This window comes from Setaria viridis, chromosome 9, assembly GCF_005286985.2.
Source record: "Setaria viridis chromosome 9, Setaria_viridis_v4.0, whole genome shotgun sequence".
NCBI classification, from domain to species: domain Eukaryota; kingdom Viridiplantae; phylum Streptophyta; class Magnoliopsida; order Poales; family Poaceae; genus Setaria; species Setaria viridis.
Window position 1 is genome coordinate 3605731 of NC_048271.2, and position 22681 is coordinate 3628411.

At 48.3% G+C, this 22681-nt stretch overlaps 3 protein-coding genes and 1 non-coding gene across 4 annotated transcripts; 3 read left to right on the top strand and 1 right to left on the bottom strand.

Annotated features, from left to right (window-relative positions):
- The first annotated feature begins 5361 nt into the window (after positions 1-5361).
- LOC117840496 (calcium-dependent protein kinase 11) lies at positions 5362-9759 on the top strand. Its single transcript, XM_034721003.2, has 8 exons — positions 5362-6691; positions 7319-7462; positions 7564-7716; positions 7824-7939; positions 8020-8187; positions 8558-8782; positions 8859-8986; positions 9194-9759. Exons 1-7 carry the CDS (start codon positions 5872-5874, stop codon positions 8979-8981), a joined length of 1749 nt encoding a protein of 582 aa, XP_034576894.1. The 5' UTR covers positions 5362-5871; the 3' UTR covers positions 8982-8986; positions 9194-9759.
- Positions 9760-10776: 1017 nt separating this feature from the next.
- TRNAC-GCA (transfer RNA cysteine (anticodon GCA)) lies at positions 10777-10848 on the bottom strand. The gene has a single exon. It is a non-coding gene; the product is annotated as a tRNA-Cys (tRNA).
- Positions 10849-11265: 417 nt separating this feature from the next.
- On the top strand, positions 11266-15146 carry LOC117840497 (E3 ubiquitin-protein ligase RHF2A-like). Its single transcript, XM_072291156.1, has 9 exons — positions 11266-11424; positions 11631-11814; positions 11898-11944; positions 13444-13506; positions 13589-13688; positions 13811-14136; positions 14221-14328; positions 14411-14655; positions 14851-15146. Exons 2-8 carry the CDS (start codon positions 11683-11685, stop codon positions 14613-14615), a joined length of 981 nt encoding a protein of 326 aa, XP_072147257.1. The 5' UTR covers positions 11266-11424; positions 11631-11682; the 3' UTR covers positions 14616-14655; positions 14851-15146.
- A 3006-nt stretch (positions 15147-18152) lies between these two features.
- LOC117837183 (fasciclin-like arabinogalactan protein 16) lies at positions 18153-21804 on the top strand. The gene is made up of 2 exons (XM_034716771.2): positions 18153-19756; positions 21298-21804. The coding sequence occupies exons 1-2, from the start codon at positions 18430-18432 to the stop codon at positions 21372-21374; spliced, it is 1404 nt and encodes a 467-aa protein (XP_034572662.1). The 5' UTR covers positions 18153-18429; the 3' UTR covers positions 21375-21804.
- Positions 21805-22681: the final 877 nt, after the last annotated feature.

Consider the following 22681-nt stretch of genomic DNA (forward strand, 5'->3'; position numbering starts at 1 on the left):
CATCAAACGGATTATACCTCTTTACAAATCACAACAGATTTCTAGAATTAAACATGGAGATCTACCTGACAATAACTCCGTCTGAATCTGTAGGACCAATTCACTTAAACAAGTAGAACAACATATGTATGCATCATCAGTGCAATCAAGTCATATAGTGATGGACAATTGTAGAAACACTATCTATAAATAACCATGACGAAAGAATAGATCATCATATCTACTCAGACATAATATTAAAACTGAATCTGCACAAAAGAAAACTTTCTTGATTATTTTTTCCTGCCAAATGTGCTTGCCTTTATGCTTCAGTTTTGTGCATAAAAAACAGTTTCCAAGCCTTAAATCCTGCAAAGAAAACCAATGAATCGCAGGTTATTTAGTAAAATGTGTATAGCCAATACCATAACATTGCAGGTTGTTCAACGATTAGTTGAACATTTAATCAAATATCCCAAGTTTGGTTGCTTACAATCAACCCTGAGTACTGCAACAGTTGAAACAACTAAATTGTACAGGATGTTTACCTAATTGCTTTGGACAATTCAAGCAAAGTTCAGTACATAACAATGATCGGATTAGTAGGAGGGATAAATAATATGCTGGTACAGAGGTGGCCCTAAGCTTTGCATCCATTTTCGACTTGAACCCATTGTTATTTCTCGGAAATTGAACCATCTGAAATTTCAGAAACAAAGAACATAACTCAATAAGTACCATTTTATAGGCATTAAAAAGATGAAACTAAATTGCGCATGAACCCGTCTGCAATCCATTGACAAAGAACAAGTCTGCATAATGAAAGGCACAGCAGCACAAGACAAACCATATAAACTATGAAATAAATCTACGACATACCCATGAAGCTGTCTCCTTATCCGCTTCCAAACTCAATAAGTTTATCACATTTGGTTAATGGAGACCACGTGAACAGCTCCGCTTCTTGCTTCTCTTGCTCCTCTCCCGCCCGAATGTTCCTCACAAACTCCACAAAATGATCCTATCCCTGCAAATCAGATCACAAAATTGAGAACCTTACATTCATATAGCTAACTACCTACATTTCCATATCTTTGATATCATATTTGTGTGTTGAGCAGAGCAAGCAAGGACAACATTGTTTGTTTCAAAAAAAAAAGATAAGCCGCTGAATCAATTTCCTAGTTAATCTTCACTAAAACAAAGAATATAAGCGCAGCGGTATTGAGCTTATAGTTCCACACAAGAAAAATAGACAACTTAATTAAGTGAAGTAATCGAACTTGTTAGATTTTACATGAACAAATTGAAGAAATTAAAGAGCGGACAACGATGTGTAGTTACCTTATGTGTTCCTATGGCATTGGATCCAGCCCCCACATGGATCAGCTACAAATAGGCATTCTTGTGGTTACACCTTCCTGCACATATAACTAATTATTCTGTACTGGTTGTTACTAACTGGACTAAATTTCTTCACTTTCTTATTATTGCAAATGATTACCAGCCAGTCCAGTTTCTGACCAAATCTTGGTAATATCAATCCTATTTGGGAACCTGACGTGGCAGTAGAATCCATTGCTTATGTTGATCGATCTGATAAGAACAAGAAACTTGACACATTATATTCCCTTTGGTGACATTCTATTGGTTCTCTTCTTCTCATCCTGTCTTCAAAAAATGAATTAATATGTATGAATTTCCTTATATTCCCAAAGCAAATATAAATTCCTCATGGGGCAACCAATCTTTCCCATCGGCTAAAAGGACAACTAACAGTTCTAATTATGGAGCAAATCAGTTACATTTGCAATCCATGTAGCAGGTAAAAGATGTGCTAAATCAAAATAAGTCTGAAGTACTTAGTAACATGCTTGATAATAAGATAGCACGGTTAGATCTGAGATAGAATGAACTAAAATTTTACGTGATAGAGTTGCATAAGTAGGTACAGATTGATTTGTAAAGGGGATTAAGATGGAATTGCAGGAGTAAATAAAAGATGGAATCGCAGGGGAGGAGAATGTGATACAATCGCACGGAGCAAACCCTGCTGCTCAATTCGAATGACAACCGTCAGCCATCCTCAAGCTCCACCTAGACCATGTCTCTCTCACTCCAGGTCGGTGTCGAGGACTCGGTGCTCCTCTGCCTCCTCCTCCCTCCTTGGAGATCGCCACTTCGCCAGCCTGCGTGCTGCCGTGGACGACCGCCTCCTCCTCCTCCTCGATCTCCTTGCCACGGTCCTATGCATCCAATCGATATTCTCATCAGGTCCATTGCTTACCTGGTTTACTGTGACATTGGTATAAAAAAATTGAGTCTCAGTATAAAAGAAACCACTGGTAGACTAAGTACGAGGAAAAATCTTCATAATACCGATGTACATTCTATCATTAACATTAGTCTGTGCTTTAGGGTTCACGTTTTCATTGTTGAATTCTTGCCCTTTCTTCCTATTGTACGACTCACGACGCATCTTGTTCAATTCATTCCTACGTTCATCAGACATTGATGCAGCTCTAGAGTTGTCCCTCTGCCTCTTGACCTCCTTAGGATTGAAGGCTTGTGGTGCTATTTGGCAGATCTTGAGAAACAGAGCTCTAGCACTATTTCTTTCAACTGGATCCATCTATCTTCAACTGCAAACCCATCACAAAGTATTACACGAGTTTAAGCATCTAAGTAGAAATCCGAGGCCAATCAAAATGTGGTAAAAATCTGAAGACAAACAAATGAAATGAAAATCAGTGATACATGAAGGCATGTAGAATTTTGTACAAGAATGAGCATTCATTGGGTACAATTCATCTACTGAAAAATATTGCTTGTAAAATCTGGACAGGGACATGAGGATACTTTAAACATCACGGGAATTGAAACACGTATAGATAATTTGTAGTGTATATTAAATATTGCTGCAATTTAAAGCTAGATGATACTTTAATCTTCAGCACTGGGATATTTTAACTGGCATTGATCTGACCCCTGAAGTAGAGGATCAACATACATGGGTGCCATTTTCTTCAGTCGTTAGGTTTTGAGTTAATATAACTCAACAGTTAACTTAATAGAAAAAACCGTTCTTCCTCAGTAACAAATTACAGTAGCAAATTAACACGAATTTAGAAATTGTTAGCTCTAGCTATTTCAGATAGAATGGAACCTAGATGGATAGAATGGTTTAGAAACCAATGCACAACCAAAGTGCCAAACACAAATAGCCGTACCGGGATCAGGATAGAAACTGAGCGATTGGAGTGTAGAACTCAGAAATTAGGATACTAACTGTTAGCCATGTTGTCGTGGTGTCAGATTTTGCTTCCTCATGGAGCACCGGATAGGGAGAGGTGGAGCTTGTTAGGAATTTAGGTATTTTACGGTATATATTAATTTCGAATATTATTAAGTAAATAATGATTAGTGTGAGTGACTCAGAGCATGGGCGAGTGTTCATGTTTAACACAATTTTAATCATGAACAGAATGAAACAAAAGAACGTTCAGAATATACCAGGGGTAGGACCATTGCCGGAGGCAATGAGTGTGCCATTCCCAGAACTGGAAGTATCAGACATTGTGCCTGAAACTTTGATTTGGGCTGTTCGATGTAGTCGATCAGAGTCGGTGCAGTGACGATTTGGTGCAGCGCAGTCCCTCGGGCAACCTCCGGGAAGTAGTAGGATGCAGTTGTTCGCAGCGAGCAGTCGCGCAGAAGATACGCTCCCCAAAAACTTGATCGCCTGCCTACTCGTGCAAGTGTCGCAGCAAGATGAAGTTTTGGAGATGCGAAACTAGCAGCGAGCAGCAGAAGAAAGGGAGAGTGAGTGATTTTCAGCGCACGTTAATCAGAGTACGAGCACCCTTTTTATAGACACAAGAGAAAGGAGATTGTCATAGGTGATTGATAGCTATTAACCAGCCATTAGTTACCAGTAACCTCCAACCGTTACTAGTCATTGGTGTCAGCCTTTTAAACCACATCAGTTACCAGCTCAGCTCGGCTTGCCAAGCGAGCGAGCGCGTGTGACACCCTTTCTCTCTTCCTCAACTTCTCAATTAGTGCATAGATAGTCCACCAATATAAGTTGGTTAAGATACTCCTTAACTACCCATTTGGAATTAACCACTTTAACCACCTAGCATTAATCGTAGGCCTTGAGATTAAATGAAATAAATGGGTCTAGCCCAAACATTCCAATAGAGCTTCCCGCTGGACACCGCTGCACGCCGGTCCTCGCGGCCCCCACGCCCGCCGACCACCGCATGTCGGCCCCTGCTGTCCGTTGCATGCCGGCCCCCGCTGTCCGCTGCACGCTGGCCACCACTGCTCACCCACGGCCACCGTTGGCCGCTGCCCGCCTGCCCACGTGACCGCCGTTGCTTGCTGCCCGCCCGCGGCCGCCACGCGCTACCCGTTGGCCCATCGGTGAAGTCCTCGAACAAGGGATGAGCAGAAGCAGCAGTAGCAGCCGCCGACCCGCCATGTCGAGGATGAGCCGACCTGATGGAGCAGCAGCCTCTAGCGACGGTCGCCGCCGTCGGCCGGCCGATTCATCTCCAGATGCGCCGCCGCCCTATTTCACGTGTAGCAGATGCAAATTGGGCGCGTCTTGGTCCGGCGCGGGGTACGACTAGGGCAGCTGCGGCGGCGGACGGTTGGGGCTGGCACCAGAGCTCCAGCATCTATCTACGGCAGCAGGAGCTCCCTCCGGTTTCGCCCCTGACGATGTGGATGGGGGAGGAGGACCCCGGTTAGGGTTTGGGTGGAGAAGGGGAGGCTGCAGGGGGCGGGGCTGGTAGGGATGCGGCGGGGGGCAGCGAGAGTGGGGGATCGGGTCTGCGTGGACGGCGGGGAGGGGAGCGGATGCCGGATAGGACGGAGGGAAGCGGATGGGTGAAAAACAAGATCGGAGGGTGCTGATTGGTTGTAGCGCGGGACGAAGGAGCGGAGGACACGTGACATCGTTTTGAGCTCGGTTTTGGTACGATGTTTTGATCTCGGTTTTGGTTTTTTTAGCTGTAGAGATACTGTAGGAGAGGTACCGAGGTCAAGAAAAATAAATGAAAAAACACATAGGAGCCTCCCACCCCAAGCACAGCAATGCCCTCAAGCTGAAAACAATTACAGGTGGGGTGATAATTCAGCGAGGTGCTTCGCACCTGCAATACACCATGCCCGAGCTTCATCTTTGATCCTTTTAAACGAACCAGGTCATGTTGAGTACCATTTAGAAGCGCTTCCTCACTGAATGAGCAAATGCTTGGCAGTAGATTCAATCCTCTTCATTATTCTGATTTGTAAACTCCCATGTTGTGATGAAGATAGTTGGTTAATTGAAAACTTTTTAATGAAAACGAAGTACAGTTGGCATGGAAAATTTGGGAATTTTTTCTTGCTTGCACATCCACCACATTTGTTTGGCAGGATTGAATTCTACCACAACGAATTATGGAGTACCAAACCAAATCCAGTTCTGGCATAACCCAACGGCCGAGTAATTTTGATGAATTCGCGCAGCGGTGAGATTATTAAGCCAGGGAAACGGCCCGTCCAATTCCCAAATACGGCCTGGAACTGATGGGAGAAAACGGCGATTAGCCATCCGATTTGGCGGGAAGACCCCGATCCGCATCCCGCGGTGTCACTAGCCTCCAAACGCCGGATCACGAATCCGCCACTGACAACCGGTCCCATACGCAGCGGACCCACACGTCATCCACGAACCCGTCGCATGGGACCCACATCGGCTCCGTTTCATTCCTTGGTTCCTCCCCTTCCGCCCGCTTCCCCGATCGATCCAACCTGAACCACCCAACCGGCAACCGCCTCCTCGCCGTCCCCCGCGTCCAATGCCACCGCCGCCGCCGTCCGCGTAGCGTCCCCGCGGCGATGGGCAACACCTGCGTCGGCCCCAGCGCCGCCGGCCGCAACGGCTTCCTGGCCAACGTCACCCTGTGGCGGCCCCGCGGCGACCCCAATCCTGCCCCAGCCCTACCGCCGCCCTCCTCCCCAGCCTCCGACAAGGCGCCCGAGCCCGTCACCATCCCGGATTCGGAGCATTCTTCCCACCACTCATCCCGATCCTCCGACCAGCCACCGCCTGCCGCCGCTGCCCAGCCGCAGCCGCAGGACAACCCTCCGGCGAAGAAACCCGTGCCCAAGGTCAAGCGCGTCCAGAGCGCGGGCCTCCTCGCGGACTCCGTCCTCAAGCGCGACGTCAACACGGCCCGGCTCAAGGACCTCTACACCATCGGGAAGAAGCTAGGGCAGGGGCAGTTCGGCACCACCTACCTCTGCGTCGAGAAGGCCACCGGCCGGGAATTCGCCTGCAAGTCCATCGCCAAGCGGAAGCTGCTCACGGAGGAGGATGTCGAGGACGTGCGCCGCGAGATCCAGATCATGCACCACCTCGCGGGCCACGCCAACGTCGTCTCCATCGTCGGCGCCTACGAGGACGCCGTCGCCGTGCAGCTCGTCATGGAACTCTGCGCCGGTGGCGAACTCTTCGACAGGATCATCCAGAGGGGGCATTACTCCGAGAAGGCCGCCGCGCAGCTCACCAGGGTGATCGTCGGCGTCGTCGAGGCGTGCCACTCGCTCGGCGTGATGCACAGGGATCTTAAGCCAGAGAATTTCTTGTTTGTCAACCAGAAGGAGGACTCGCCCCTTAAGACCATCGATTTTGGCCTCTCCATCTTCTTCAAGCCAGGTATTTATGGCCTTCATGGACTTAGCAATGCCGTTTTATCTAATCATGATGTTCTTGTAGTAATGTGAGCCTCTGTAAGTGGAATTAATAGTGAGTTAGCAAAATTAGGTGCCATTGTGCCATACGGTTGTTGCAGAATAATGGGGAATTCATACGTGGGGATAGCACTCGTAGCAGGCCACCATATGGTGACAACAAAATTCAGATTGAGTATTTAGTACCGCAGGGCCATGGTTTCACCATTTCCACCAATCAACAAATTGAGATAACTTATGCTGCTGAACTATAAATATTCAACAAGTAGTTTGGCTCAACCTCTGTAAATATGACTATGTTTTGCAAACGAGCATCGCCCCAGAATTTATGAAGTTCCTGAGGTTTGCTTGTGGTTTCGTCTTCAATACCAGTCAATCTCACATTCATGGCTTAGAATAAGATCCGTTTCCGCATTGATCTACACCAGGAGTTTTAACACCGGGTTTATACTGTAACACATATATTTATATGCAGTGGATTATTTCCTTTTTTAAGGAAAGATGATTTGTCCAAGGAATGTTATTGTGATATTTTTACCATGTAATCCAATGCGTTCTTATGCCATTTGGGCAAATATAATTTTTTGTGCAGGTGAAATGTTTACGGATGTTGTTGGAAGCCCATATTATGTTGCACCTGAGGTTCTGCTAAAACACTATGGCCGCGAAGTTGATGTATGGAGTGCTGGTGTCATAATCTATATCCTTTTGAGTGGAGTCCCTCCATTCTGGGATGGTGAGGTTATATGTAGCCTTTTTGGTGAAGTGTTGCATTGCAATTTTGTGTGACATTGACAGTTGGCATTAATTTGTTTTTTCTATTGGTCTTTGGGGCAGAAAGTGAACAAGGGATATTCGAACAAGTTTTGAAAGGTGACCTGGACTTTTCGTCAGAGCCCTGGCCTAGCATATCAGAGAGTGCAAAGGATTTGGTCAGGAAAATGCTTATCCGCGATCCAAAGAAGAGATTAACTGCCCATGAAGCCCTATGTGAGTAGTATGGGCGCATAACTAAAATTTAATAAACAATTCCTTCCTAGTTTCTTTAGCCTCATCTCAACCAAATCAGATATAATTACTGACCTGAATTTTCCTAGGTCACCCTTGGGTTTGTGTTGATGGAGTTGCTCCTGACAAGCCTCTTGATTCTGCTGTTCTAAGTCGGTTGAAACAATTTTCTGCAATGAACAAACTAAAGAAAATGGCCCTTAGGGTGAGTACTAATACAAATGGTTTAGTTGTGCATTATATCAAGGCTGTTCATGTATTGTCTTCTTTGCTCTATGTTTGTAGGTTATTGCTGAGAGTTTATCTGAGGAAGAAATTGCTGGATTAAAAGAAATGTTCAAAATGCTTGACACTGACAACAGTGGTCATATCACATTAGAGGAACTAAAAACTGGCTTGCACAGAGTTGGTGCTACTTTGATGGACTCGGAAATCAATGCTCTAATGGAAGCAGTAAGTATTCCAAGATGATCACAACATATATGTTGCCTGTCTATACAACTTTTTGGATAGAATTTAGTCTGCAGACCACTTTGGTGTCACTAAATCTCATTTTCATAATGTTAGCCAGGAAGAATGTTAAGAATAAATTCATTTTTTTTCTGACCTTGCATGGTTTTGAACTTCAAATAAGCTTCAATTATGTGCCGTGTTTTGGTGAGGAAATAAAAGACCACATTATTGCGAATGCTTAACTGTGTTATCAAGTATGCGATTTATTTTTGGGAAATTTACTAAAATAGTAGTGATAATTTAATTCTCTGACCATCATTCCAATTTATGGACTACAACTCAGTTGAAGCACGTTTCATGAAAATATCAGGCGGACATCGATAACAGTGGCACAATTGATTATGGAGAGTTTATTGCTGCAACTTTGCATATAAACAAAGTTGAAAAGGAGGATAAGCTCTTTGCGGCTTTCTCATACTTTGACAAAGATGGCAGTGGTTACATAACTCAAGATGAGCTCCAAAAGGCATGTGAGGAGTTTGGTATAGGGGATACACGACTTGAGGATATTATTGGGGACATTGATCAGGACAATGTAAGCAGAGTAATTTCGCTTTTCTTGTTCAAATTGGTAACTATAATTCGTCTTATTTATCCATCCCTTTTTACAGGATGGAAGGATTGACTACAATGAGTTTGTTGCAATGATGCAAAAGGGAGATAATCCACTTGGGAGAAAGGGGCATCAAAGTAATGCGAATTTTGGTCTTGGGGAAGCACTGAAGCTTCGGTAAAGGAGGTAATAGATGTTTGTTTTCCATAGTTTCTCCTTCCTACTGATTGGCAATATTAGACGTGCCTTCAATTCGAAAGAATATAATTTTCAGTTTCCTTGACTTACACCATGATATTTGTTTTTCTATGGATACTGTTGCTTCACTAGGGTATTTGATGGATTATTGCTCTTAAGTTTGTTCTGTTTACTGTTTGTATTTCCTTTTTACAGTAGCAGATGTCTCTCATCATAGCAAACTACCATTCAGTGACTCTGAAAAATTGACCCCGCAACAGAATAGCTCCAAAGGCTTGTCGCATGCAGGCGTTCTGATCTCCAAGGTTCCATGGTGCCACCATCAAAGTTTCTGGTCGCTGAAGCAACCTAGGAGTTTCTGCATCAGCCTCAAAATTAACAATAGGGTCCTGATGCTCTACATGGCATCTTTTGATTTCCCTCCTTTCTAGTTACATGTAGTGGCAACCAAACTTTCTTCAGTCCACCATGTATCTGCACTGTAAGTAAGCATGATATGAGAGTAGGTGAGGTCCTTTTCTCTGTCCCTTTATCTGTCCATTCTGATCAACGGCGGGAAGAGTGTCAACCCTCCTGCATCTGCATTCCAGACTAATGTTTCATTTTTGTTCATTCATATTGGATAGTGGTATAGTTCTTAGTGCCTGTAAGAATATAAGATTGTACTGTAGGAGTCTGACCAATGAAACAATTCTACTGTATTTGAATCTCCTTTGTTACGGAAACCTGATGAATTATTGTTGAAGCAGCATTTGTTTCCTACCTTGGGGTTATATATTCTCCGTTTCTTTTTGTGCTTGTGAAACTTACTCTCTAAGCAAGTCAAAAAAAAATGACGAGAGAAACTCTCCAAACAAGTCAAAACAAAAAACGAGAAACTTAGGGCCTGTCTGGGAGCACTGTAACTCCGGCTCTAGGAAACAGGTGGAGTAGGGGGGTAGATCCACATTTTTTGTGGAGTACCTCGAGGTGCTCCAAAAACCCCATCTCAGACTTCCTCGTGGATTTACCCACCATTGCCACTCGTTACACAACTTACCGTTTTGCGAAACAAAAGGAATCCTCCTATCGCCCCCTCCCACCCTGCCCGTCGCGCCGCCCCTGCCTTCCACTGCAGCCGGCTGTGCCCACTGCACCGCCCTTGCTCGTCGCCCGCCCCTACTCGCCGCACGGCCCGCCCTTGTCCCCCGCGCCGCACCTACCTTCCACCGCGACCGGCCGTGCCCACCACGCCGCCCGCTCATACCCACCGTGCCACCTTGACACCCAGGAAGTAGAGTTCAATGGACTAGTTGCACGACTACTCCTGGCCTTCGTTTCCCTACTAGCAAAGGAGAAGAAGGGGAGAACTAAAGAAGACTGACAAGCGAGACCCATTCACATGGGTATAATGGACTTTACACAGCAAGACCTTCCGTTTTCGGAGCTGGATCTGTGCATTTTGCCAAATATATGGACAACTCTGGTATTTTTTTTTTGAAGTTGGTGGAGTGGAGCTACGATGTGGTAGAGTTGGTGGAGTGAAGCTCAAAAATTTGGAGTGGAATGGTGGAGTGGAGCTACGATGTGGTAGAGTTGGTGGAGTGAAGCTCAAAAATTTGGAGTGGAATGAAGCTCAAAAATTTGGAGTGGAGTGCTCTCTAATCAAGTCACGCTGTCAACAAGCACCTCCTTGTGCTCGTTCGTTCGTTAAAAAAAACGAGAGATGAAATGCAACCGTCGTGGATTTAAAACCAAATTTAAAACAAAAAATAATATTCCAAAAACATCATCTACTAAGGGCCCAACCGGGTTCGAACCGGTGACCTATTGATCTGCAGTCAATTGCTCTACCACTGAGCTATGGACCCTTCGTTGCTTTGTGGCACAAAAAATTGTATTAATAACAATATACAAAGCACACCTGTTGCCAACTGATCCTGGCATCGGACGGTCGCATGACCCGGTAGAGACATGCACGGTGGATGCTGGACGTGCTTCATACGGTCTCACAATAATTTGCCCCAAGTAGTGCTCCACCAATCACACAGAAGACGTGCCTTACGGTCCCAGGTGGTGGCCCCATCTGTTCAATATAAAAGCGGGCCCGCACTCCGGTGGGAAACCCGTGCGCACGCCTCTCAATTTTAGCAAACCCCAGCAATAACATCACTACATAAGGCTGGCCCACCGTTCGTCCGCCCCCACCTGTCATTGGCGTGCGAGGGGAGGAGAAGGGAGCGGGGGCGGAGGAAAGCGTTTAATTCCCCCCGTCTCCGTCTCGTCTCCTCTCGCCATCGCCCCACCACCACCACCACCCCGGCGCAGGCGCGAGGGCGACGTTGCCAGCTCGTCTTCGGCGACAACGGAGTGGGACGATTCATTCCACCAGGAACTCTATCGTTTTCGTGGCGTTCGGTGCCGTTCCCGTGAGAAAACGGGGCCAGGTACCCTCCCGAATCCCCCGTCCGTCCCTTCCGTTTCCCCCGGTTTTCTTGGATTGTTTTTGGCCCTGGGTGCAGTTTTGGTTGGATTGCCTCGATTCCGCCAGTTTTCTCGCGTGAAATGGGAGATTCTGAATGATGTTCTTTTCCATCCATGGTTCTTGGTTTGCCTTAGCCACACGAATTTCACCAAAAACACGCGGGTGCAGGGATTTTTCTGATCAGAGGTGATCAAAGTCTGTTTGGTCCCTCGCGGCGGGGATGGACGAGAAGGCGAAGATGGAGAGCAAGCTATCCTCGGCGGCGGCGTTCGTGGAAGGCGGCGTGCAGGACGCCTGCGACGACGCCTGCAGCATCTGCCTCGACGCCTTCTGCGACAGCAACCCCTCCACGGTCTGCTAAAATTGAGCTTTGGTTGTTTGTGATCGATGCGCGTGCTGTTTCGTGTTTTGTTGGTACTGATGTCTTCTTTGCAGGTGACGAATTGCAAGCATGACTACCATCTCCAGTGTATTCTTGAATGGTAATTGTTTCTAATATGTTACCCTTTTCTTCCTCCTGCTAGTTACGGTCCTATGCTAAAGTTCCAAGTTCCCACAACGTCTTTGTCCCTTTCTGCTTGCAAGTTACTACAAACCTTATGAAGTTATGCTTGTTGACCCATGTGTGGCCAGGGTGATACTAGTCTAGCTTATAATAGCACATTCTGATTCTCTTGATCAGTTTGCACAGCAACATGTTGGCATGTGGCGTTCTGTGGCATAAATTATGACATTACTCCCCGTGTTATGTGCTTCATCCTTATGGCCTTAGTTAACACCAAAGACCAAACTAAATAACTTTTATTTAGCTGTGAAGTTTATGAAGTAAAATGGTGCTTGCCTAATAACCTCAGTAATGCTTTCATTATGCAATTTGACTGTGATGATCTGGTGCTTGCTTTAGAAATTTAGTTTAAAAGAATTGCAGATATTTCCTGTTTCATGGTCATAAGCTAATGTTATTTGAGTTGTTACTTGCTCCCAAATCGATGTGCTAAATGAGAAGAGTAACTACTAGTCTACCAAATGGGTTTCAGTCGGATCATGTGTTTTGTAGGTTCTCATTTATACAATTGTGTTCAACTTGTCTACACAAGTTGGGAATTCTTATTAATCCTTCTGAACATGCCTGTCTTGCTTTAGCATGGAGTTACAGTAACACATTGCAGAATATATGATTCACAACCATGCAATATTTCAGCCATTTTTTTTTCTGGATGTTGTATTGTTGCAGCGATTTTCATTAGTTGACTGAGATATCCTGTTGAAAGTCTTTCTGTAGTTCGAGAGTTGTTTATTGAGTTTGTGTCATCCATCCCAGAACCTTTTTTTTTTTTGGAGAAGCTTTTAGCCTGAAGATTCGTTTATGGTGAGCTTATGAAGCTACCGCCTAGCCAGTAGCCACTTGAACTTATATGGCTTGTTATCGTCACTGATTCTTGGGGTTTGGGCTATATTGTCCTTGAAAATTCAGGGAACTGAAATTAGAGCGTGGTTTCTGACATTGGAGTAATGGAGAAAATAACATCATATGCTCGATTTAGATTGCAAGAGATGATATTAATACATGCTTTATTTTGCTTGAGTAAGGTTGATTGAATTGACCCAAGTCAGTCTCCAATCAATATACACAAGGAAATTAGTTTTATTGTTCACCATGCTTACAGTTTCCAATTCATGTGTCAGCTTGTTATGGTCACTGATTCTTGGGGTTTGTGCTATTTTGTCCTTGAAAATTCAGGGAACTGAATTTAGTGCGTGGTTTCCGATATTGGAGTAATGCGGAAAATAACATCATATTGTTGATTTAGAATGCAAGAAATAATGTTAGTACATGCTTCATTTTGTCTGAGTAAGTTGGATGAATTGACCCAAGTCAGTCTCCAATAAATATACACAGAAATTACTTTTACTGTTTGCCGTGCTTACAGTTTCCATTTCACGTGTTTTTCAATGTATTCTGATTCATGTGACAATCTAGGTGCCAGAGAAGCTCCCAATGTCCAATGTGTTGGCAGCCTATCAGCATGAAAGATCCTATGAGGTGAAAATTGCATCCCCTATCATGTCTGTTTTCTGAGCGATTGATCTTGTGCTATTTCTCACACTCTTTCGAAGTACTGCAGTCAAGAGCTACTGGAGGCTGTTGAACAAGAGAGGAACATGCGAGCTAATCGTTCACATAGTACTGCTCTTTTTCGGCATCCGATGCTGGGAGATTTTGAGGTGTGGCATGGCATGCTTGTTCATTCACATTTGAGGATCTTTTCAGTAATTGCCTTTTTCTTTTGCTCTGGATGTATATTTCTCAGATGTACCTCTACTAATATCACCATTTCAACTATTAGATTCCTGTAGGTGCAGATGATGCAGAACTTGAAGAACGCATTATCCAGCATCTGGCTGCTGCAGCTGCAGTGCGTAGGTCACACCGGCATCATAGAAGAGATGGGCACCACAGCAGATCGGGAGCAAATAGTCACCCACAAGTTCTTGTGCTTTCAACAGATGAGCACACAACCTCAGGTCAAGAAGGGGATTATGAACAAGCCCCTGCTGTATTTTCTGGTCACCGTTTAGGTACTCTTGTTCAACAGGAACGCACAACTCGTGGTTTAGAGGGTGCTATCAATCCACCTCTCTATTGTTCTACTCCTGCTGATAGTAACGAGAGGTAATATCTACATCCTAGGATACTGTGCTTGTGCGCTTTTCCTCTGAACCTTTGCTCATGCTAATTGTTTGTGCAATTGATCAGGATTGCTGGGATGCAATCTACACCTGTTGATCAAGATAGAGCAGGACCATCCGATTTACCATCGTTCTCTGACACACTGAGATCTCGTCTGCAGTCAGCTTCAATGAAGTACTGTCCAAACCCATTAAAACTCCTGATGAATGGAACAGAGGCACGTGCATCTTACTGTGCGCTTACTTGACAATGGCAGGTACAAGGATTCTATAACCAAGAGTGCAAGTGGGTGGAGGGAAAAGTGGTTTTCGCGGAGCAACACCATATCGGATATCAGTTCTGAAGTGAGGAGGGAGGTCAACGCAGGGATTGCTGCAGTCTCTCGCATGATGGAACGGATGGATACAAGGGACGGAACAGGGCCTTCTGCTACCTCTGCATCAGGATCTGGTTCTCATTGAGGGAATGTCCTTGGAATAACTGACACAACTCAAAAGACAGGTATGTGCTCATGTTCATGTTGTACAAGTAAAAAGTTGAGAAATCAGCAGTCTGAAGTTTCTGAGATGGCATACTATCGCCCTTCACGTTTATGAAACCGAGTTATTAATTCTCCAATCAACTAGGCAGTATCACTGATACTCTGATTGTGTTCGGCAATGTAGACTGACTGCTTACAAATTTGGCTTGCTTCAGGTCCAAAGGAAAACAGCATCTGTTCAGAGCTCCTGGGATCCAGCGATGCTTCATGATCTCTGTTTGGTCCTTGCTTCAGAAGTTCGCTGAAGCTCTTGCGTCCAGGTCACGGGAAGGAACAACACATGTGCTTCCACTCGAGTCTTCTATACGTTTTCCCCTGCGTTAACATCTGCAAGGAATGTAACTAATGAGATGTCTGTAACTGTAACAATATGAGTGTTGGTGGCGCGGTTCCTGTTCATATCCATACAAATATACCGTGCCAAGGGATCGTTTCTCTTTCTCATGGTAAATTCTCTGTCTGCATTTTTCAGTTTGGTCAGACAAATAGAAGAGCACATGGCAGCACACGCGGGAGGAATGAAAGTTTTGTCATCGACGAGGAGTTAAAAAATTGTAACCCGCACTGGATCAAGGTTTAACAGCATCAGATCAATGCGGCCTTCACGTGGCCAGCCCGTCCCAATTCCTCCAGGTAGACGAGCAGGAACTGAACTCTCGCACGTGCAGGCGCGACAAGCGATGGCTTCTTCTGAAGCGTACGGAGCCAACACCAACAGATGCCAGGTGCTGAGGGATCTCTGAAAGAACAAGCCAGACGGTCAAGAGGGGAAAGAGAGAGCAAAAGCAGCCGGTCTAGGCAAAAGACAACAGATCAAGGCGCGCCAGGCAACAAGCATCAGCGTGCAGCTTGATGGCCACGGGGAGGGGACGAGGTGCGCGGTTCGTTTCCTCCCTTCCCGTCGCACCTGCCGCCCGCTTCGCGTACTCTCCTCCCCTCCTACCCCATCGGCGAGGCCCCGGGCCCAGACGTGGAACCCGAACCCACCGGCACCGACGCTTTCCCCGTCATCTCGGGGCGCGGTGACGGACGCGACCCCGTGCCGCGAGATCAACAGAACTCCTATATCCGTAACGAAACGACCCGGCGTCTTCCTCTCGTTCCATTGCCTTGCTCGCGCCGGTTGGGTCGCCAGTCCGCGCCGCATCTGGCTGGCAGGGCGGCACTGCTTGCTGGAGACCGACCGGCCGGGCTTCACCGCTCCCTAGCTTTTCTCGTATCCGGAGGCCGAAACCTGGCGTGCGTTTGGTGGTGATCACTGGCCAGTCCGTGGGTTGCCTCTGTAGTCTGTACGCTAGCACTTACTGGTTGGCAGTAGCGCAAGACTTGGCGACTTGGCTTGGCTTCAAAGGATGCAGCGTAACTACGTGCGCACCAGTTCAGACTTCAGGGCTACCTGCAGCCGTTGGTAAAAGTCCGTACGAACGTGACCGGAGCAGGAACTTCGGCGCACGCATTCCCGTCGTGCAAAACAAAAACAAAAACAAAAAGGCAAAGAAAAAGAAACCAGGCCGGGCGAAACCAAAAGGCAGGCAGACGCTAACACATTAGTAACTGTGAGACGGAAAAGCACGTGGTGCTGGAATTTGTTGGTTGGAAGCTGGAAACAAGCCGTCGAGCGCGGTAGCTTAGCGTGGAGAGTAACCCACGTCAAGCGACCGGCGACGCCTCAGGCCAAACCATCGGAAAAGAGACATCTCACTTTACCCTCCTCCTCCTCCTCTCCCTATAACAAGAGTCAATAATTGAACAAACACAAAAAAAAAAGGAAAAAAGGGAGAAGCTGCTGCCACTAATTGGTCCATGTAACACCTCCTTAACGAAAGGCAATAGTGTCATTAAGTGATGATTTTGCGCCGCGTTTTTGACGTGTGAAAGAAAGATCAGGAGAGACGGTACGGGGCTGTCCTGCGCGTTTTCTTTTGGGTGCCGCAGCGAACTGAATTGATCGCCGGCCGTTTGGGCGGCACCGTACCGGCGTTCCGGCGATGGCGACCGTCCAGCGAAGCCGCCTCATCAAGCCATGTTCCGCATCGCCGGAGAGCTAATGATTCCGCGTTGCGGTTGTACATGCCGTGCAATGCAACGCCGGAAAAACGTGGCGATCTACGCACGACACGCCGTACGGTGTATTGTTGTTAATTTTATCCAGGGGCAGAAGGCAAATGCTTTGGCAGGCGATCGACGATATCATTGAAAAACCGCAAAGGAGTTTAGTTTATGGCAGACCATGGATCGGTGATCATTGGTCTAATCAGGGAGAGCTAGTTGTGGGTGAGTAGTCTTTCTCCGAGGGACATTCAACTACTCATATATGATATCCATCTAAATCTTCCATTACTCCTCACCACACCTGACACGGTAGAGAAGAGGGCCATTGTTCCTGTGCAAGTGTGCATTGCATTGTAGTAGGTTTGTAACGACACATCTACACAAAGCAGCACAGCAGCACATTGCTTCGGCATTGCTCCTCATTGACATGTTGGTAAACGAGGGCACTTAGAGTTGGAGATCAGTAGTTAGTGCGTCTTAATTACAATGCGAACGCACATGACGCGGCCAGCTCTTGTAAGTCTTGTTTGACCTCACATAGTAGTATACTCTAGTCTAGCATGATAAAGAAGCTCGTCGCTTCTTGATCCGGGTCTGGTGGCACACCTGCACCTACCGGAACGCAATTGTTTTTTCTTGAGAGGAAACGAGACGCACTCGAGCACCTCGTCAGTTCCTTTTGGGCCCGCTACTAGCACGGACGGAGTGTCGGAGTGGCTAGCAAAACCGAGTCCACTTTGCCTGGAGAAGCATTATCAGTTTACGCCTGCAGAATGAAATCAGCATGTAAATACAGGTCGCAAGACAAACTTTTGACGGCAGCTTTTCAGCCCAAAATCTCATAGGCCGATCGCGATCCAACTGACTGGGCATGTCCGTAGTCATACGGCCATAACTGACTGGGCATGTCCGTAGTCATACGGCCATATTCCCATTGGCTCACACCGGAACCCGTGACGCCGGTAAGTCCCCGCCGAGCCGCCTACGCCAAGGGGCTGAAAAAGCGCGCGGCGGGCACCGTGAAAAGTGTCCGAAATCCTCGCGCGGGGGGGTTAAAAAGACCGCGGAAACCCGAGCCCCCTTCGTTGCCGCGCTCGCCCGCCGCTTGGCTGCTGGCTCGGCCACCTGGCAGCCGCATCGGCAGCGGCCGTGGCCCCTGGCGCAGTGGCGCGGTGGCGCCCCAGACACTCGCACCATTGCGTCCCGCCTTTTTCCTGCTTACGCACACGCGAACCTTGTGTGCGCTGCCGCCCGCCGCACACCGACGACTGACCGACACATCCCCCTGCGGCCTCCATCTCGGGCCCGCCCGCCAGCCTGTGTCTGTGCGCGCCTCGCTTGCTCGCGCTTGCCCCCACCCACCACACCGCGTCTCTCTTCACTTATAAGCAAGCTCTCCCTCTCACACCTCACTCTGCTTTCTCTCTCTACAAAGGTAGAGAGGGAGAGAAAAAAACACCCAAAAGAAAGGCTCACACCACCCACCTCCATTTAGCTTACTTCTCTCTCTCCTCTCGCCCTCTTCCCCACCCAACAAATCGAGCTAGCTTAGCAGAGGACCAGAGGTCCATAGAGAAGCAGCGCAAGCCCCCAAGGGGAATCCAGCAACTCAGCGGCGGGTGGCGGCGGCAGCAAGAGCAATCTACAGGGGGGAGCAGAGCAGAGGCCGGTCGCGCGCAGCGATGGGCGCGCCGGTGCGCGGCGCCCTTTTCTTCTTCCTCCTGCTCCTGGCGGGGGCGGCGGCCGAGGACGTAGCGCCGCAGGAACCCACATTGCCCGCCGCGGGCGCCGGCGGAGGTGCTGTCGGCTCCGGCGGCGGCGCCGTCGGGGTCAACTCCAACTCGGTGCTGGTGGCCCTGCTGGATTCGCACTACACGGAGCTGGCGGAGCTGGTGGAGAAGGCGCTGCTCCTGCAGACGCTCGAGGACGCCGTGGGGAAGCACAACGTCACCATCTTCGCGCCGCGGAACGAGGCGCTGGAGCGGGACCTCGACCCCGAGTTCAAGCGCTTCCTCCTCGAGCCCCGCAACCTCAAGTCGCTGCAGGCGCTGCTGCTCTACCACGTCCTCCCCGCGCGCCTCCCCTCCGAGTCCTGGCCTGCCGCGTCCCACCCCACGCTCTCCGGCGAGGAGGTCGAGCTCGCAGCCGGCATGCGCGTGGGCAGCGCCGCCGTCACGCGCCCGGACGCGGTGCTCCGCCCCGACGGGGTCATCCACGGCATCGAGCGCCTCCTCGTGCCCCGCTCCGTGCAGGAAGACTTCAACCGCCGCCGCAGCCTCGCCGCGATCTCGGCCGTGCTGCCCACCGGCGCGCCCGAGGTGGACCCGAGGACGCACCGCCTCAAGAAGCCCGCGCCGCCGGTGCCCCCCGGCGCGCCCCCCGTGCTCCCGATCTGGGACGCCATGGCGCCCGGCCCGGCCATCGCCCCGGCACCGGCACCTGGGCCCAGCTCCGGGAAGCACCACTTCGACGGCCACAGCCAGGTCAAGGACTTCATCCAGACGCTGCTCCTATACGGCGGCTACAACGAGCTCGCCGACATCCTTGTCAACCTCACCTCGCTCGCCACCGAGATGGGCCGCCTCGTCTCCGAGGGCTACGTGCTCACCGTCCTCGCCCCCAACGACGAGGCCATGGCGCGCCTCACCACGGACCAGCTCAGCGAGCCTGGCTCGCCGGAGAACATCCTCTACTACCACATGGTCCCCGAGTACCAGACCGAGGAGTCCATGTACAACGCCGTGCGGCGGTTCGGCAAGGTGCGCTACGACACGCTCCGGCTGCCGCACAAGGTGACCGCGCGGGAGGCCGACGGCTCCGTCAAGTTCGGCCAGGGCGAGGGCTCCGCCTACCTCTTCGACCCGGACATCTACACCGACGGTAGGATCTCGGTGCAGGGCATTGACGCCGTGCTGTTCCCGCCGGGCGACAAGAACGCGACGCAGACCGCCGACCCTCACAGGAAGCCTCCCGCCATCACCACCAAAAAGAAGATCAAGCTCCGGCGAGGTCAGTACCTTCAGATCTGGACCTGGTCCTTTCTGTTCTACTCATATCACTATTACAGATTGCTCAAAAGTAACCCAACACATTGTCCTTGCTTCAATCATAGCACCGAAATTTGCATCTTAGATTGGGGAGGTTGATAGATTAATTTCGCAATTGGTTAAGATCAATGCGAGTTGATCAGTTGATGGCAAGAATGTTACCGGTGAGGGTACCGGTGAGGGTTCGGCTCGTAGCCGGCGGCGATTAATTTATCAGTTGGTGGGTGATGAGTAGTACTGGTTAGTAGAATAAAGACGAAGGCGTCGGCATAAAATAGAAGCAGCAATTAGGGTTCCTTACTGTCCTACTGCCATGGCCGTGTTGGAAGGCATATGGGCCTGTCGGTGCCCGTTTGGCCACTTTCTACCATGGACCAATATTACTGTATTCTCCTTAGGCTTTACTGTCACAGATGCCAACGTTCTAGCACCGTGAAAACATGGATGTGGACTGAAATAATAGGGATAGTTGAGCATATGCTGGTGGGAGGTTGTCTTCAGCATCTCTTTGATGGCTGATACCGTTCCAGGGACTGCAAGCAACGCTATTCTTTAACCCATTTGCGCTTGGGCAACAATTTTGCCTTTCCCGAAAGCATGGAAGGTTCATGGTGAAGCCTTGGCCACGTCCTTGTTGTCATAGTTTAGGTGAAATGGTACTGATGCTTAGAGGGAGGGCAAGGTCGAATTGTGTGCCTTTGTATGGGAAAGGGTTGGAATTTGGAAGTGTTCAGACCGTAGACACTGACAAATGAACAAAATCAAAATCTGGCCAGAGGAAACCTGCACGCTACAGGAAAAAAATTTGAATATCCTTGAACCAATACATATGATATCTCAATTAGACAGCTCAGTTCGATCCAAACCACTAAACCCTTGTAGGCCTTCGTTAGCATTTATTTTTAAGGCTACTCAATACTGGAAGCTTGGGAGCAGGAATAAACCAAAGCCTTCCAGGAATGTGCCCGAAGTGCAGGGGCCAAAACTTTAGAGTTTTGGGTCACTCAGCTACTAACTGGCCGTTGAAATTGGGAAGGGACACACTTTCTAAATGGCATTCTAGGACTGCAACATTGCCATGCTGATTGCATAGTCAGATGCCTTTGGTCCATAGTTTTTTTGGGTAATGTCCACCCTGTATTTTCAGTTCCTCATGATTTGAGCATCAGATCTATTCCACCTGCCAAAGATGGTGTTTAGTGTTTCCTGTTGTAGCCTTTGAATCCAAGTTACCTTTGGCCAGTAGTGTCATGTCCCTCAACCATGAGAAAAAGAAAATGAACATGTATAGAATTTCCAAGTTTTTCTTTCGCATAATTAATTAGTTAGGCATCGGGTGCCGTCCTGCTGATTTGACAGGTTGTCTGTTACAGCATAATCTAGCATTTATTCTTATTACTTTCTACCTTTCTGTTCGGCACCACGTCGGTGTCATTATTTGTTAATTGTTAACCTTAACCATGCAGTTAGCCTTACGCTTTGTTCCCTACCAAAACCCTGCAGGCAAGTTGTTAGAAGCATCGTGCCAAATGGCAGGCCTCTTCGGTCAGCGATCGCGATTCGCGAGCTGCGAAGATTGAGCTCTCCATGATACCGAAAGGCGAACGAACTGAAACGAAGTGATGACCGATGGGCGATGATGGGCTGGTGCTGGAGGGAGCCGTCCACAATATTATTTGTTTTCTTTTTTTTTGTTTATTGATAATAATAATGAATCAGGTGGGGATGTAAACTCGGTGGTTGTTGGTGTGTCTGTCCAGAGAAAGAGGGGGAAAAAAAGAAAAAGTCAGAAAAAAAAATTGTCCATACATGAAGGAGGACCAGGATCGTCGTCTGTGTATAGGAAGGAAATTAAAACGTTTTGTTTTCGTCATTCTTTTGCTTCTGCTCCCGTTTTGACAATGAGAATCTCGGGGTGAACACACACATCATTCTTATGATTCCTTTTTTCTCTTATATAGTATTTGTATCTCCCAATATGTTATTTGTCGTGATAAACCTTTTTGGTAAGATTTGCAAGGCTGTGTGATCTGTCTGTCGGTGTACCTGCATTGCTCCTCCAAGAGTCATGACAGTGGGAGGAATCTTCCGGGGAGCGAACATGATGGATGTGGTGTGCAATAAACTAGAGATGCTCCAGCTCAGGAGCAATCAAGCGAGCGGCTAGTGCTGGTATCAAAACAAGTGACAGCTAATGCCGATTGACCTTGCGTCCCCGCCTGACTCCGTCCATGATCGATGTCTTGGGTGGCAAACAACTAGCTCAGGGGTTGCTCTTTGCTAGTACTAGTGGTTAACAGTGAGAAAAGGTTAGTACTCCTAAGTAACTGGCAGGTAACCACATCGCATGGCTGCCAATCTTGCTGTAAACTGAAAGTCTGAAACTACCACACCTACACCCTGCACAATAGGGGGTACTGTATCTCTCCAGAAACCTGTAGCCGTGCTGGCCTTCTGGGAGTCAGTCAGAGCCGGGTGGGCTGGTCCAGGTTGGTGACGCTAACGGTAGCATTCCGGCCGGGTTTAATGGACGGAACGGACCACAGGTCTGTGCCGTGTCCGGGACAGGAATACAGTATCGCTGGGGCGGAGCACAACTGGGGGAGCAAAGCGACAGACAGAGTCACGGCGCCTGAAACCTGAACCCATCGTGCAAGTGGGTGTTGCGTTTTGCTGCTGAGGGGTTCAGACTTTCAGACTCCAGATTCAGAGAGTGAAAACGTGTTCACGTGCCTGGTTGGTTCACGGCGTAGCTCGCCCTGGGTGGATTGGAACAGGCAGCAGCAGATTGCCCTGGTTTCCCGGGCAGAAGGCACGAGGCGCACACGTCATCCAACGCGCGGTGGAGTGAAGCTGCCGTGCCGTGTGCGCCGCGCCAGAGTACGAG